Source organism: Rutidosis leptorrhynchoides, chromosome 1 (genome assembly GCF_046630445.1).
Source record: "Rutidosis leptorrhynchoides isolate AG116_Rl617_1_P2 chromosome 1, CSIRO_AGI_Rlap_v1, whole genome shotgun sequence".
Classification (NCBI taxonomy): domain Eukaryota; kingdom Viridiplantae; phylum Streptophyta; class Magnoliopsida; order Asterales; family Asteraceae; genus Rutidosis; species Rutidosis leptorrhynchoides.
The window spans coordinates 643,676,457-643,692,617 of record NC_092333.1 but is presented as its reverse complement, the minus strand read 5'-3'; the positions used below and the strand labels follow the sequence as shown (position 1 = coordinate 643,692,617).

The 16,161-nt window shown below is 37.9% G+C and overlaps 1 protein-coding gene across 3 annotated transcripts; it reads left to right on the top strand.

The window, feature by feature from the left end:
* Positions 1–1,376: 1,376 nt before the first annotated feature.
* Positions 1,377–6,164, top strand: LOC139885721 (uncharacterized). 3 transcript variants are annotated; one of them, XM_071869471.1, is made up of 15 exons: positions 1,377–1,824; positions 3,063–3,179; positions 3,266–3,313; positions 3,390–3,494; positions 3,703–3,786; positions 3,977–4,095; positions 4,194–4,295; positions 4,375–4,491; positions 4,636–4,701; positions 4,840–4,906; positions 4,988–5,041; positions 5,144–5,227; positions 5,324–5,392; positions 5,477–5,518; positions 5,680–6,164. In XM_071869471.1, exons 1-15 carry the CDS (start codon positions 1,807–1,809, stop codon positions 5,806–5,808), a joined length of 1,221 nt encoding a protein of 406 aa, XP_071725572.1. In that variant the 5' UTR covers positions 1,377–1,806; the 3' UTR covers positions 5,809–6,164. The 3 variants fall into 3 exon arrangements, with proteins under 3 accessions (XP_071725572.1, XP_071725571.1, XP_071725573.1); XM_071869470.1 differs by having other exon boundaries at positions 3,063–3,185; XM_071869472.1 differs by lacking the exon at positions 1,377–1,824 and adding an exon at positions 1,983–2,534.
* Positions 6,165–16,161: the final 9,997 nt, after the last annotated feature.

Sequence of the window (16,161 nt, the reverse complement as noted above, 5' to 3'; positions counted from 1 at the left end):
TCTTTAGTGCATAAAAGTATTTTAAATTTCAATAATTGTCATTTTAATAACTTAAACTCAACATATAACCGCCATATACAAATGCTTTATACGTTAGGTTACTTAGAGTTGTCATTAGAAAAATCTTATATTAATTACAATTATATTACTCTCTCTGTCCCGTATTAATAGTCCACAGACAAAAAAACATACAGTTTAATAAAATGGCATAAAAGTACTGTACTTTCTCTTTACTTTTCAGTTTTACCCTTACTTTTCGATCTCTTTTAATTCTATCCACACACATTAAGACATACAGTAATAAAACTTTATCTTATTATTCTAATCTATATATGGAAGTGTACTATTAATTTGTGACAGCCTAAAATGGAATATTGGACTATTAATATGAAACGGAGGGAGTAGATTTTTCTAATGACAGTTGTAAAAGATGTCTATAATAGATTTGAATATGATTAAATGTTTATACATTGAAAATAGTCGATTAGTTTTTGGAAATAATTTCTTTTAACTACATTAATCTTTACATAATCTAACTTATAATTTTTGGAGAATTCTAAATGTAGCCTTATGTTTAAGCATTTATTGTAAAGTATTAAATTTTCATATTGTAACGTGTTTTTAATGTAGTTTAAGGATAACACTTACGGCTATAGTTATTATTCTTTGTTATTTAATCTGTATAAATACGGAGTATAATTATAAATAAATAATTAAATGATAAATCATTATTTAGCGGAGAATCTGTATAAATATGGAGTATAATTATAATTATAATTATAAATAAAAAATAAATAAATAAATATAGATAGTTAAATAATAAATCATTATTTAGCGGTAGATAAGGACATTGGACCCAACATGGGTGGGATGTGGGTCCACACCGCCAACACCAAAACGACAGTTGTGTAGAAAGTGGTAACGACGGAAACCAGATTAAACATTCGACACCTCATCATTCGCACGTCCACGCACGAACGACACAATAAAACCTCGTTGCCTTTTCTTTTTGTCACCGATCATCATACCATATTATATATTTATATTTATTTTTTTTAACGGCAAGCTTGCATCAGCGTATCATTTATTTCAACGACACTCATCATTTGCACACACACACGCGTTCGGGAGGAAACCCGAATCGCATTACAGGAACCCGATCCTTTAACCATCCCGAGGGGCAGGCGGACCGGGTTTGAATCCTGAATGGATCCGGGAGAAAACCCCCAGGGTCAATCTGGATATCCATATTTCAGGCAGATTAATTAATAGGATGGGCAGAGCGAGCCTCGAATCCATAACCTAACCCACAGCCCCAACACACAAGGTGAGGGGATGCCATTGAAGCAATGCTTCGTTGGCTATATATTTATATTTATATATATACTTCTATCGATCATCAATTATTAATACAAGAAAGAATATAGTAGTGTAGAATTGAAATTCAAACATATAACACCGGTTTGTGACGTCAGCAAACTACTGGTGGTGGTTTTGTGTTTGGGTTGACTTGAACCCGACGTCGTTTCACGGTTACGGAAACCGTAAAGATAGAGATTGAGATATTCAGCCACTTTTTAATTTGCTGGAAACTGAAAACTTCCTTACTTTCTCTTCAAACTTTTGATCATCCAAAATTTAAAATCTTAAATTCGCCTTTCTTCATTAATTATCAATATTATATGCTTTATAAAAAGTTAAAACGATCCGCTTGCTTGCAACTTTTTATCATTATATAAAAATAAAAAAGGCGATTTTCATCATCTTGTTGTTTTTTGGCGGTTTCAGTTCCTTTCAGGCGTCAACATGACAGATTTCAGTTTTGTATGTTTTTTTCCCCTGATATCTATATCCATTTCTCTGTTATTTGTATGTATTTATGCATGTGATTTTTAGTATATGAGTAGATTAATAAAATATAGCTGCAAAAATATTCGGTGGCCTATAAATTTATCTACTGAATTGAGTAGATTAATGAAAAATAAATCTTTGATAAAGAAAAGGTAGAAAAAAGTTGCTGTCTAAGATTCGAATGAGCGTGCATTGAATTTGAAGAATATTATGCTCTCGCGTTCAAAGTTTGTTGCAAAAATGCCACGTGTAAATTTATCAATGTTTCATACCTTTTATGTAAAAGGGTTGTTTTATTTGATCTAACTGTGTACGTTTGCAAACTTCTCATTTTGGTGGGGTATAGCCATTGGTACGAGGGTTTGGTGTTATGGTTAGGTCCCTGAGTCAGGTTTCAAATTGTGTGGAGAACCCAAAGTGAAACCGTTTCGGTACTGTTTTGTTTCATTAATGGTCCCGTTACAAACCATTTTCTTATTTTACTTTGTCCGAATGACTGGTTAAGTATTAGGCTTGAGTCACTAGCCCATAGTTTGAATGTAGTTCATTATATCGTAACAGACATGGGGAGAGAAGGGTAAAAATCTCTTTCTATTCACAGCGTTGGTTTTGTGACAAGGGTCTGCGTTTGGTGCAATACTTTCAACGGTTTGATCATAGTTTATAACCTATACTCTTATTAGGTAATCTGGTATCATACATCTTTAGTTATATTCTTGATGAACACATATGTGATCCACTGGTGCTTATGCTTTAAGTCGTATGCAACCTCGTGTTTTAAAACAACTTTTATATATTATATAGAAGTTTGATAGAGATATACGGTAATGTGTTTCTTGACATGAAGTATTTGAAACTTACTTTTAATGTTTGGAAGTAAAAATCTTGATTTCTAGAAGTCAAATGAGCTCTGTTTCTTTTACAGGGAGGTATGCTTTGACCTTGTAAAGTCAAACCAGTGTGTTGCAATTTGTAAACTTGCTTTTTGATAAAGAAATTAGTTATTATTTATAGTTTTCAGTTTTGAAAAAGTTCAGTTATGAGTTTTTATGTACCAATCGCAAAATGACGAGATTATAACGTTAAATCCAATTTGGTTTGACCTTTGAAAGTCAATATACCTCTGTGTTGACAAACATATTACCGAAACTGCCTATTGAGTTGGTAATCTATGATCTAAATGTTATTGTTATTCTTGAAACAATTTTCAGGTCTCTATATTCGCTGATTCCAAAAGTAGAAAAAACGCTGCCAGTATCTTAGTCATAACATCTCTGCTTTTTGGATCTTATCTTTTCGGGACTGCATTTTTCGCAAATGACTTCAAAGTACTTGTATATTCACACCATTTCTTTTACCTATATTTGATGTTTTATTATAGTATCAAAGGCTATAACATAATCTTTTGTTGTAGATTCTACATAATTCAGAAATGGATGTGAAGAATTCGGATAATTGCATGGTTTGTATCTTTTAACCAGAAACATTGTTTAAATTTGCTTAAAGATTAATGCTTATATAAAGTTTTATTGTTTTAGAACCGTTGCAGGCCTCCAGGAAGCGAGGTATTGCCAGAAGATATCCTTGCCAAAACTTCTGACTTGCGTATGCGTCCTTTATGGGGTTCATTTGATGATGATGATGTAAGTTTAATGAAACTTTGAGTTTTTGATATTTTCTTTATCTAAAGTTTGCATTTTTCAAACGAGCCATTTTTCTCGTTGCTACAATAACAACTGAAATAATGATATTGATTTAGGGATTTTATTTTTATTGCATCTCCTATTCAATAGTTTATATTTATATAAGTGATCAAACAGTCATTAATTAATCGGTCTTTTCTTGTTTCAGATTCATTCAAACCCAACTGTGAGTTTATTAGCGATTGCAGCAGGAATAAAGCAAAAACATTTGGTTGATAAAATAATAACGAAGGTAATAAACTCAATCGTTTATCTATTTGCATTCATGTTTATGTATGCGTAACTATTCTTTGTTGTGTAAGATTCTGATTCTTTCCACTTCAAGTGGCGGTTTATACTATCTTATATGTAGTACCAACGAAAATATTATATGGCATAAACGAGTAGGTTCATACTAACGAGATTTTACTACGATGTTGCAGTTTTTAGAAAATGAATTTGTCATAATGGTATTTCATTATGATGGTGTTGTTGATCAATGGGCTGATTTTAAATGGACTGATCGGGTCATTCACATATCTGCCATGAACCAAACCAAGTGGTAACATTTTGTTTGCGCACCGCATTCTTGACTTATCGTGTTCCCAATTCTATGTAATAAACAATTTTTTTTTGTCAAAAAATAAAAAATTGTGTTAGGTGGTTTGCTAAGCGGTTCCTGCACCCTGACATAGTTGCAACTTATGATTACATCTTTCTGTGGGATGAAGACCTTGATATCGATCATTTTGATCCAGTCCGGTAAGCTTAAGTTAGTCAGAAAAACATTTATCTTGTAAACACGATTAATGAATTGTTGAAAGAAATAATTAATTTGTAGGTATGTATCAATTATCAAAGAGGAAGGACTTGACATATCACAACCAGCACTTGACCCTGGAAAATCAGAGGTTCATCATCAAATTACTGCACGGCGAAAGAACTCAAAAGTTCACAGGTATTGGGTGTACTTTTTCTTTTTTTCTTTTGAGTATTTGACTTTACAAATAATCAAGTTTGACTTTTAATTACAAGTATGTAACCAGACTAACGTTCTTGCGCAACAAAATTGAAACACTAACTTTCGTTATGTTGTAAACAGGAACGTTTTAAAGTTAAGAGGCAATGGAAGGTGTTATGACAATAGCACAGGTCCTCCCTGTTTAGGGTAAAACAACACATACCCATCTCAATTTTCTTAGTATTAATGTTCTTAAACTTATCTTAATGTTTTAAATAGAAATTATTTTCATACACAAATTAAGGTTTATCATCATCATGTTAACGGTATGTTTTGTACTTTTAGTTGGGTAGAAATGATGGCTCCCGTGTTTTCAAAAGCTTCATGGCGATGCGCTTGGTATCTAATTCAGGTACCAAAAGTCTTTCAAATAAATTTCACTTACCGATACACTTCAAAACTTTCCGTTTTACTGATTATTTGTGTTGAACAGAATGATTTGATTCATGGATGGGGGATTGATTATCAGCTCGGCTATTGTGCTCAGGCAAATCATCAATTACTTTTAAGAATAACTCATTTATCTATTATCTGGCTCTAGCTAATTATATATTCACCGATTAAGTTTAATTAGGACCAAGTTTTACAGGGTGACCGAAAGCAAAAAGTTGGTGTGGTTGATGCTGAATACATAGTTCATTTGGGTGTCCCCTCTCTCGGTGGTTCAAACCATGTAAGATTTTATTACACAATATTGAAAAATTCGTTTAACTAGACATAGTCTTGTTTTGTGATTTGTAACGCCCTTCTTTTTTTTTTCCCCATGTAGGCAAGCAACATTACAATTGATCAAGTAAATACAAAAAGTATAACAGATACAGATGATCTTGTAAAACCGGTATTAGTCTTAAACGCCAACCCTTTACGATAAATTGTTTGAACACTTTGTATCATTCGTAAAATGAATATTTATTACTTGCAGTCAAACAACAGCAATGTACATGCTGGCAATGGTAGACTTGAGGTACGTCACGTCCCCTTTGGAAGTTCTTATAAATCCATTGTTGTACATATGAGCATAATAGCACACAACGATTATATTGATTTCTAGCGATCAAGTAAAAAGAGCACATACATGTAAAACTTTCCCTACGTTAATTTTTCACGTTATATCATTGTATGCAGGTGAGGAAGCAATCATATCTTGAAATGCGTATCTTCAGGCGTAGATGGGATGAGGCAGTTAAAAACGACAAATGTTGGGTTGATCAATATGCCAACACAACGAAGAAATGTCTTCCAGGATCTTGTTGATAGAAAATGGTCAATAAATGTCTATAAAATCGTCACGGGGTGACCATTCATGATTCTTTGAGCAACAAGTACAAGCACAAGCTGGTCGGCAGTCTAATGTTCGAGTCTCGTGGTGGTTGTTAAATATATTTGGGTTTTCGGCTTTAATGGTATATAAATCGATAATTGTAAGTAATTCTTCTTTGTTTTGTCTCTTTATGTTACAGTTTTGATTAACAATGGTTATGATCATGATTCGTGAATGGGTGATGATCATCATCTTGTTATGTATTATACATTTTGAATGGTTAAAAATTCACATTTTGTATGGGACAGCTTTCGAACCTGTAATTTAGCGACGAGTCTTGAACTATCAACGTTTTGTATACTCGATCAATACTAGTTTCGTTAATATTCACAATGATTGGAAGTTGCAACTTGGTTGTCGATCAGTTTCGTTAATGATCACAGTCATTGGAAGTTGCAACTTGTTTTTTCGTAGTACTCGTCGGGTAATTTACGACCTCAATGACAATGGATATCGGATATACATGAAAACTAATTTATGCCCTCAAGCCGGTTTGTCTAGTTTAGTTCGGGTGCCTATTCATAAACCACTACAACAAAACGAGCCGTTCAGGACGACTAACACGGGTGAGTGGTGACACATCGCCCACATAAGGTTTTCTAGACGATATTCGTCGGGGAAACCCAAGAAGATTTTTTTGGACGAACCTTGTCAACTTTCTCGGACGAAAAACGGGACCCATATTGACTTTTCTGTGTAGACGATCTAGGACCTTAGATCAAACGCTATACCTAGATTAAGGGCGGAAAACAATAAACTAGGATGAATCGAATACGAGTTTCACTTTGGGATCAATCTAACCAATGAAATATTGATATAATCGACGCCTAGATGATTGTATTCGGTTGGGGTATGGTCTGGGACAATAGTAACAGCGAATAACGACGGCTAGAGGGTGTAGGGTGTGTAACCTCACAATGTAACCCAACACCCGTATTTATATATAGTTACAGCGACCATCGGCCAGTGGTCTCTGACCTACGGCCGACGGTGTAAGTCCCTCGACCGATGGTCTCTACCATCGGTCGATGGTCTGAGCTGCCAACCAAACAGCTCGAACCATTTTACGTCATCACATTAATCAAATCAACCACAATGTATTAATGACGATATCCTTACACGACTGAAATAGTAAACACAATACGAATAGAACATATTACATGATAGAACTTGGGATTATGCACCAACAAACTCCCCCTAAGACCTAGTTCTATTTCAAAAGTCTTCAGTCGTCATCCAATTCATTCGTACGGATCGATTACCATGTTATTCAAGTAGCACAGCTTAGCTACTTTCACATATTGTTCAGCTTGCACCTTGTTCTCTAGTCGATAGAGCATACGGTTATAATACAACGTGAAAATATCAGCCTCGGTACAGTTTCTTAACCAAATCGGATCCAACACACGAATGCACTCAATATCATCCTCTTTCATCTTATCCAAAACAATCACAGCTTCTTCAGAACGATCATCATAAAACCACCATCTGAATCTCTGGCTCCAATTTTGCGGCAACTTCCTCAATGGTACCTTCTTCATAGTCTTTGCCCGTTTGTACTTTACAATTCTTCGAGATTCACCAGTTCTAGGATTAACTTTGTAACTAATCCTAGGAAACTGTGGCCTAAAACCTTCCCAATTCTTTGAATTAAATGCAATTCGAATCTTCTTCACCAGTAACGAAGATCGATCGTTCATTCCACAATACAACATCCTTAACCTGGCAATCTGCATTAGCTCAAAATACGGTAGTGACTTGAATTCGTGTCCATGTTTTAAAATAATCAACACCAAATTCTCGTTTAACTGCAAACATGTTGAATTCTTCAATATAAGCCCAGGCTAGAATTCTCCCTTTCGCACTCTTTCTCAGATTAATCATCTTCAAATACTTCGGCTCAAGCTTCGGTTTCTCACAATACTTTCTAATCCTCAAGATATCTCTCCAATCAGCTTCCAACTTCTCAACTGATTTATCATTATATTTAACAGGCAAGAAACCTTCAGGCAAAACTTCAGTTCTCTCCTTCTCTTTACACCTTCTATTCAAAATCTCATCACCAGTCTTAAACAATTCATCAAAACCAGGAAGATCTTCATTCTTATCATTTGATATGTAGGAAAATCTTCATGAGTAACATCCTCAACTAAATCATCTACATATCTATCGCTAAAACCCTCTGTAACCTCAGGGCCAAAAGAGTCATCTTCAGATGGAGGATCATCGGACTGTGCGTCAGCAACTTTAGCTTCTTCTTGCTCTAGATGCACCAGTTCGTCCAGCTCAGCTCTAGAGAAGTTGTGAGGGATCTCTGATCTCTCCCTCTTCTAAATCATCATAAACAACAGAATGCTTGAGCTCATCCTGTTTAGAAAAGAAATCACTAAAACTATAATCAATTTTAAGAGGAATTACTGACAGTGCTGAAGCTTTGGAGGAACCAGGAGCCTCCACCATTCTGTTATCAGTCTCATCCTCAGGCATCTCAACCAGATCAAATTTCTCTTCCCACGCAGTCACCTTTGCAAGAGCTGATGCAGCCAACTCCTTAGCTTGAGAAGCTTCTCTTTTCGCATCAGTCAATAACAACGACTGATCACCAACTTTCCTTTGCAACAGGTCAACTTGCAACGATAACCGTGCAACATCCTCAGACTTAACACGATTCTCCTCCTTCAGCTGCTCAACCTTTTCATCCATTTCCTTTCTCAATCTCAAGTTATCGGCCATAGCTTGAACATACAGATCGTTCAAATTAAGAAAAGTCGAGGAACCAACACCCCCTTCAGTTCCAGCATGAGTCGGAGCTTCCGGAGTAGGAGTAGAAACAGTCTCTTGGGAGACTTGTTGAACCACAGGTGGTGACTGTTGTGTTGATGGATGTTGCTGTTGTGAAGTTTGTTGTCCTTGAGTGTAACATCCCGCCTTTTTCCATTTACTTTCCGTTTAACTATTTTAAAGTCCGTTATATATTTATAACATCTCCCGTTAATACGCGTTTTAAATTATCTCGTTTAGGTAATTCACGCACCCGAACGAAAGTTGAGGGACTAAACTTGAAAAGGGATCAAACCCTTGACTAGGTCAAAGGGTCAAACCCCTTTCACCCATTCATTCTCATCCTCACCTTTTACTACTTCCAAATCCTCTCAACATTCAATCCTTAATTCATCATCTAAATCCGATTTTGGAGGCTAACATCAAAACAAATTACATATTTGGAATCCTCTCTTCATTCTCTACGTTTTGATACTAATTTCATCTCGATTGGGTAACTTTCTAAAAACTCTAAATTTCATAATCTTAGTGTTCTTGACTTAAAAGTGTGTTAATTAGTGTCTATGGCTCATTGTGATGTCGTATATGTAAATTGTATGCTCGATCTTGTGATTTGACATAACTAGCATGAACTTGAAAAAGTGTTTGTTAAATCTTTGATTTTGGATGATGAAATGTGTTTAGATGTTAATGTTTGTATGCTCAAAGTGTTAGTTACTTCATTAGCTTCGTTTTGGTGTGTTGATTGACATGAAAACCTTACATTAACATGATTATTGGTTTTGAGATTTTGGTTAGGGTTTGATAAGCTTTATATGAACTTTTGATGTATCAAATGCTATGAAATATTGTTGATAAGTGTTTTGTTGCAAAGTGTGTTTAATTACCTTCGAAACGGCATATCGTATGTGTAGATTGGACTACCGAATCATGAAATGAATTTGTGAACTTGAAACTTGGAAAACGAACTCTAAATGATCACTTAACGAGAATTCGGTTATTGTAAATGATAAACTCGATTGATGATATGTGGTTAGTTGTATCCTTTGTCAAAATACCTTCCCGATGATATAGGATACATGTTTTGATTGTTTGCGGGTCATAAATTGGGATTGTTTGAGTTTTGGTTCGTGCATTTCTTTGTTGCAGCAAAACAGGGCCTGGATACAGATCTGGACGCCGTTCAGATTCTTGGACGCCGTCCAGCCCTTCAGACTTGGACGCCGTCCAGGCCTTCAAAGCTGGACGCCGTCCAGACAATCTGGACGCCGTCCAGATACCCTGGCAGGCCACTGTCTTCGTAGGTCATTTTACGAAAAATGTTTGCTATGCTATGGACCTCCGATTCACATGTAACTTGTTCTAACATGCTCATATATGATTAAAAACCTCAGAAAAATAGTTCGGGACTCGACCCGAACGTGTTGACTTTTTCGTTGACTTTGACCCGACCTAAGTTGACTTTTAATCAAACTTAACCAAATATTTGTGCAATCGTTCTAACATGCTTTTATACTTGTACCTTGCATGAAACATGATAATTTGATTCACATGCTATTATGATCGAGTCTTAACGAGCCATAGGACTAATTGAACATCTTTGACCAATCGTGACTATCGTTATTGATACAACCTATTTGTTTAGGTCAAGACTAGCATTGTTCTTTGCACACGTTTACTTGTTGAAGTACTTTACTACTCGTGCACTCAAGGTGAGATCATAGTCCCACTTTTACTCTTTTTGAACTTACATTTGGGATGAGAAAACATAAACATTTCTTTTACTAAGTGAACACAAGTACAGGAAAACAAACATTCTACATACGAGTTTGAACAAAAATCCTCAATTTTATTATCATTAGTTACACTTGCCGGGTGTAAGCGAGAACTTATGTTATATGGCCATATGGGTTTGACAAACCCTCATTCAAACGGTTCGCTACCGTTTACGAATGAAATGTATTTTCGAGAAACAGTGTATGTTCTAACACTATTGTGATCGGGTTCTATGGAAGGAATGTTAAGCATTGATAATTGGGTGCTCGTGAAACAAACTTTTGGAATGTATTACTATTATCTCATTGTTGCAAATCTTGTGGTTCACTTGTACTTACTTACTCAAACCTATGATTTCACCAACGTTTTCGTTGACAGATTTCTATGTTTTTCTCAGGTCCTTGAACGATACATAATACATGCTTCCGCTCATTATTTTGATACTTGCATTGGATGTCGAGTATATATGCATACATGGAGCGTCTTTTGGCTACTTTTAAATTGTGTCGCATAAGTTTCATTTGTACTTATAACTTTGTAACGTAACTTGTGGTGGAACTATTCTTGTAAACTTTGAACAATCTTTACATTTGAAATGAATGCGACATATCTTTTGGTCAAACGTTGTTTTAAAGACTTATGACCACGTAACGGGACCTAAGTAGACGGCGCCGTCAATGACGACTTTGTCGGGTCGCTACAGATGGTATCAGAGCGTTGGTTGTAGGGATTTAGAGTTCATTGGTGTCGACCCCGAGTCATAGGGTACATTAGTGAATCTAGACTACAACCGGCATATAGACTGAAGTAGGAACTACTTGACTATTTTTGCATTATACTCGAACTCTCCTATCATATCTAACTCTTATTCGATCTTGATAGCACGTTGTTAAATTTGATTGACACGCCACCTTGACTTTATGAAATAGTGTTAAATGCACATGTGAATCAGGGTAATATAATTTTCGGGATTATATTACGGTGGTTCACATGGACTTTCCGACATTATGACATAAAGAATTTAAGGCGGGTTAAGGAAATTTTATCTTTATCCTTATTCCATATCACAGTTAGTATTATTTAGAATACTAACCAACGGTATTCTTGTGTCTTGAAGGAACAATGGCTCGTCGACGCGCTCCTCCCGAAACTCCCGAACAAGCTCTACAACGAATGATAGCCACCGCCGTGGATGCGGCCATGGCCGGTCACTCTTCCAACAACAATAACAATAACAACAATCACAACAACAACAACAATGGAGCCGGTAACTCAAACGAAGGGTGCTCCTACAAATCCTTCATGGGGTGCAAACCTCACCCTTTTGATGGAACCGGGGGACCGGTTGTGCTCACCCGATGGTTTGAGCAAACGGAAGCCGTCTTTAGCATAAGCGGTTGTCGGGACCAAGACAAGGTCAAATACTCCACTCACACCTTCGCCGGTGTCGCTCTTACATGGTGGAATACTTATGTACAATCGGTGGGTACAGATGAAGCTCACGCCCTCTCTTGGGCCTACTTGAGGGAAAAGATGATTGTCGAATATTTCCCTCGTGAAGAAACCCGAAGGGTCGAACAAGAGCTAAGAACTTTAAAGGCGATCGGAAATGATCTCAAGGCTTATAATCAACGATTTTCCGAACTAGCCTTGATGTGCCCAAATCTTGTGAACCTCGAAGCTTTAAGGGTTGAACTTTACATGTATGGTCTTCCAAAGAGTATCAAACACGGAGTAATGTCATCCAAACCCACTAATCATCAAGAATCTTTGAACATGGCCCGCAAATTGATAGAAACGGTTGACGAAATCGTAGTTCCGGCACCTAAGGCCGAGGATAAATCGGGCGGCAACAAAAGAAAGTGGGAACCCTCCCAATCAAGCAACAACAACTTTGCTAAGAAACCTTACACCTCCGACGGCAAGAAGGGTTATGCCGGGAACCTACCTCTTTGCAACAAATGCAATAAACATCACTTTGGTGAATGTGGCAAGTTAATTTGCCACCGGTGCCAAGGAATTGGTCATAAGGCCAACGATTGTAAAAGTGCCACTCCCGTCGCTCGAAAGTGGCCCAATGCACCAAAGACGGGCACTTGTTACGAATGTGGCCAAACGGGTCATTATAGAAATGCATGCCCGAAGAGGAAAGATAACCCCAATACGCGCGGCCGAGCTTTCAACATCAACACTGAGGAAGCCCGAGATGATAATGAATTAGTCACGGGTACGTTTCTTCTCAACAACACTTATGTTACTTGTTTATTCGATTCGGGTGCCGATAAGAGTTTTGTATCCAAGACTTTGACTCATTCTTTTAATACTCCACCACGTCCACTAGATACCACTTATACCATTAAAGTGGCCAACGGAAAACTATTGAGTGCCGACACATATTACCGGGGGTGTACGTTAAACATTTTGGGTAATGAGTTTGAAATCGACTTGATACCCATGGAATTAGGTAGCTTCGATGTAATAATCGGTATGAATTGGCTAGCCAAAACGAAATCTCACATCCTTTGTGATCGTAACGCAATCCGAATCCCTATCGAGAATGGTGAACCTTTGATCGTCTATGGCGATAAGAGTTGCACCGGACTCAACCTCGTTTCGTGTATTAAAGTTAGAAAACTACTCCGTAAGGGTTGTTTTGCGATCCTTGCTCACGTTAAGAAAGTCGAGTCCGATGAGAAGCACATCGATGATGTGCCAATTGTTAGTGACTATTCCGATGTATTTCCCGACGAATTGCCGGGTCTTCCACCTCATCGACCGGTAGAATTCCAAATCGATCTTATTCCGGGAGCCGCACCCGTAGCACGTGCACCATATAGACTCGCTCCATCCGAAATGCAAGAATTGCAAAGTCAAATCCAAGAACTACTTGATCGTGGTTTTATCCAACCTAGCCATTCACCTTAGGGCGCTCCGATTTTGTTTGTTAAAAAGAAAGACGGATCCCTACGAATGTGCATTGACTATCGTGAACTAAACAAATTGACGGTTAAGAACCGATATCCTCTTCCTCGCATCGATGACCTCTTTGATCAATTACAAGGGTCTTGTGTATATTCAAAAATCGATCTCCGCTCGGGTTATCATCAATTGAGGGTTAAGGGGGAAGATGTCTCCAAAACCGCTTTCCAAACTCGTTATGGTAGTTATGAATTTCTTGTAATGCCATTTGGTCTCACTAACGCACCGGCGGTGTTCATGGATCTTATGAACCGCGTGTGCAAACCGTATCTTGATAAATTCATTATTGTGTTCATCGATGACATATTGATCTATTCTAAAAATGAAGAAGAGCACGAACAACATCTCCAACTTGTGCTTGAACTCTTGAGACAAGAATGATTTTATGCCAAATTCTCCAAGTGTGAATTTTGGTTGAAGGAAGTTCAATTTCTTGGTCATGTTGTAAGTGATCAAGGTATTAAAGTCGATCCCACGAAAATCGAAGCCATTAGTAAATGGGAGACTCCTACTACTCCTACTCACATTCGTCAATTCTTGGGTCTCGCCGGGTACTATCGTAGATTCATCGAAAACTTCTCTTTGGTTGCACGTCCTCTAACCGCATTAACTCACAAGGGAAAGAAATTCATTTGGGCGACCGAGCAAGAATCCGCGTTTCAAATCTTGAAAACAAAGCTAACCACCGCTCCTATCTTGTCACTTCCCGAAGGTAATGATGACTTTGTTGTATATTGCGATGCCTCGAAATATGGTTTTGGGTGTGTATTGATGCAACGAACGAAAGTCATTGCTTATGCTTCTCGACAACTCAAAATTCATGAACGAAACTACACGACGCATGATCTCGAACTCGAAGCCGTTGTCTTTGCACTTAAAATGTGGAGACACTATCTTTATAGAACTAAGAGTACTATCTTTACCGACCACAAAAGTCTCCAACACATTTTCGATCAAAAGCAACTAAACTTGAGACAACGAAGGTGGATTGAAACCTTAAACGATTACGATTACGAGCTTCGTTACCATCCCGGGAAGGCAAATGTAGTAGCCGATGCCTTAAGTCGAAAAGAAAGAGCGGTGCCTCTTCGTGTCCGAGCCTTAAACATCACCATCCACACAAACCTTAATAGCCAAATTCGTGTAGCCCAAGATGAAGCTCTCAAGGATGAAAATATCTCTCTCGAACACTTGAACGTCCTCACCTCTCGATTCGAAGTTAAAGAAACCGGACTCCGATATTTCGCCGGAAGAATTTGGGTACCTAGTTATGGGGACTTGCGAAGCCTTATTTTGGACGAAGCCTATAAGTCAAGATATTCGATTCACCCCGGTGCCAATAAGATGTACCACGACCTTAAACAACTATATTGGTGGCCGAACATCAAAAGGGACGTAGCTACTTATGTTTCCAAGTGTTTGACATGTTCCAAAGTCAAAGCCGAACACCAAAGACCGTCCGTACTACTTCAACAACCTGAGATCCCGCAATGGAAGTGGGAAAGGATAACGATGGATTTTATCACCAAACTACCAAAGACGATTGGCGGTTATGATACCATTTGGGTTATTGTTGACCGTCTCACCAAATCTGCACACTTCCTTGCCATGAAAGAAACGGACAAAATGGAGAAACTTGCACAACTTTACATTAAGGAGATCGTAGCCCGACACGGTGTACCTTTATCGATTATCTCCGACCGAGATGGACGTTTCGTTTCTAGATTTTGGCGTACATTGCAAGAAGCGTTGGGAACGCGTTTAGACATGAGCACCGCATATCATCCTCAAACCGATGGACAAAGCGAACGTACAATTCAAACCTTAGAGGACATGTTACGAGCTTGCGTGGTTGATTTCGGAAAAGCTTGGGACAAGCACTTACCTCTCGCCGAGTTCTCTTACAACAATAGTTATCACGCGAGTATTAAAGTCGCACCTTTTGAAGCGCTATATGGCCGAAAATGTCGTTCACCTCTTTGTTGGGCCGAAGTAGGCGACGTACAAATCACCGGACCCGAACTCATTCACGAAACCACCGAGAAGATCGTTCAAATCCGAGATAGGCTTCGGACGGCCCGGAGTCGTCAAAAGTGCTATACCGACAAAAGACGCAACGACCTTGAATTTCAAGTAGGTGACCGCGTCATGTTAAAAGTCGCACCTTGGAAGGGTGTAATTCGTTTTGGGAAACGCGGGAAGCTAAATCCGCGGTATATTGGTCCTTTCGAAATCTTGGAGCGTATTGGAACCGTTGCTTATCGTTTAGATCTTCCGCCTCAATTGAACTCCGTTCATCCTAACTTCCATGTATCTAACTTGAAAAAGTGTCTTGCCGAACCCGATATCGTCATCCCTCTCGAGGAACTTACTATTGATGACAAACTTCATTTTGTGGAGGAACCAGTTGAAATTGTGGACACCTCCGTCAAGACATTGAAACAAAGCCGAATCTCGATTGTTAAAGTCCGTTGGAATGCCAAGAGGGGACCCGAGTTTACTTGGGAAAGACAAGATCAAATGCAAAGGAAGTATCCTCATCTATTCGTGAATTCAGAAACGCAAGATTTCGAGGAAGAAACAACGACTACTACGCCTACTTAAATTTCGGGACGAAATTTCTTTTAAGGAGTAGGTAATGTAACATCCCGCCTTTTTCCATTTACTTTCCGTTTAACTATTTTAAAGTCCGTTATATATTTATAACATCTCCCGTTAATACGCGTTTTAAATTATCTCGTTTAGGTAAT

What these genes read in the sequence shown, in the direction of transcription:
- LOC139885721 (XM_071869470.1), top strand. An exon ending in CTCTCGGTGGTTCAAACCAT is followed by an intron (nt 5,228 to 5,323) that starts GTAAGATTTTAT and finishes TTCCCCATGTAG; the next exon opens with GCAAGCAACATTACAATTGA. An exon ending in CAGATGATCTTGTAAAACCG is followed by an intron (nt 5,393 to 5,476) that starts GTATTAGTCTTA and finishes TATTACTTGCAG; the next exon opens with TCAAACAACAGCAATGTACA.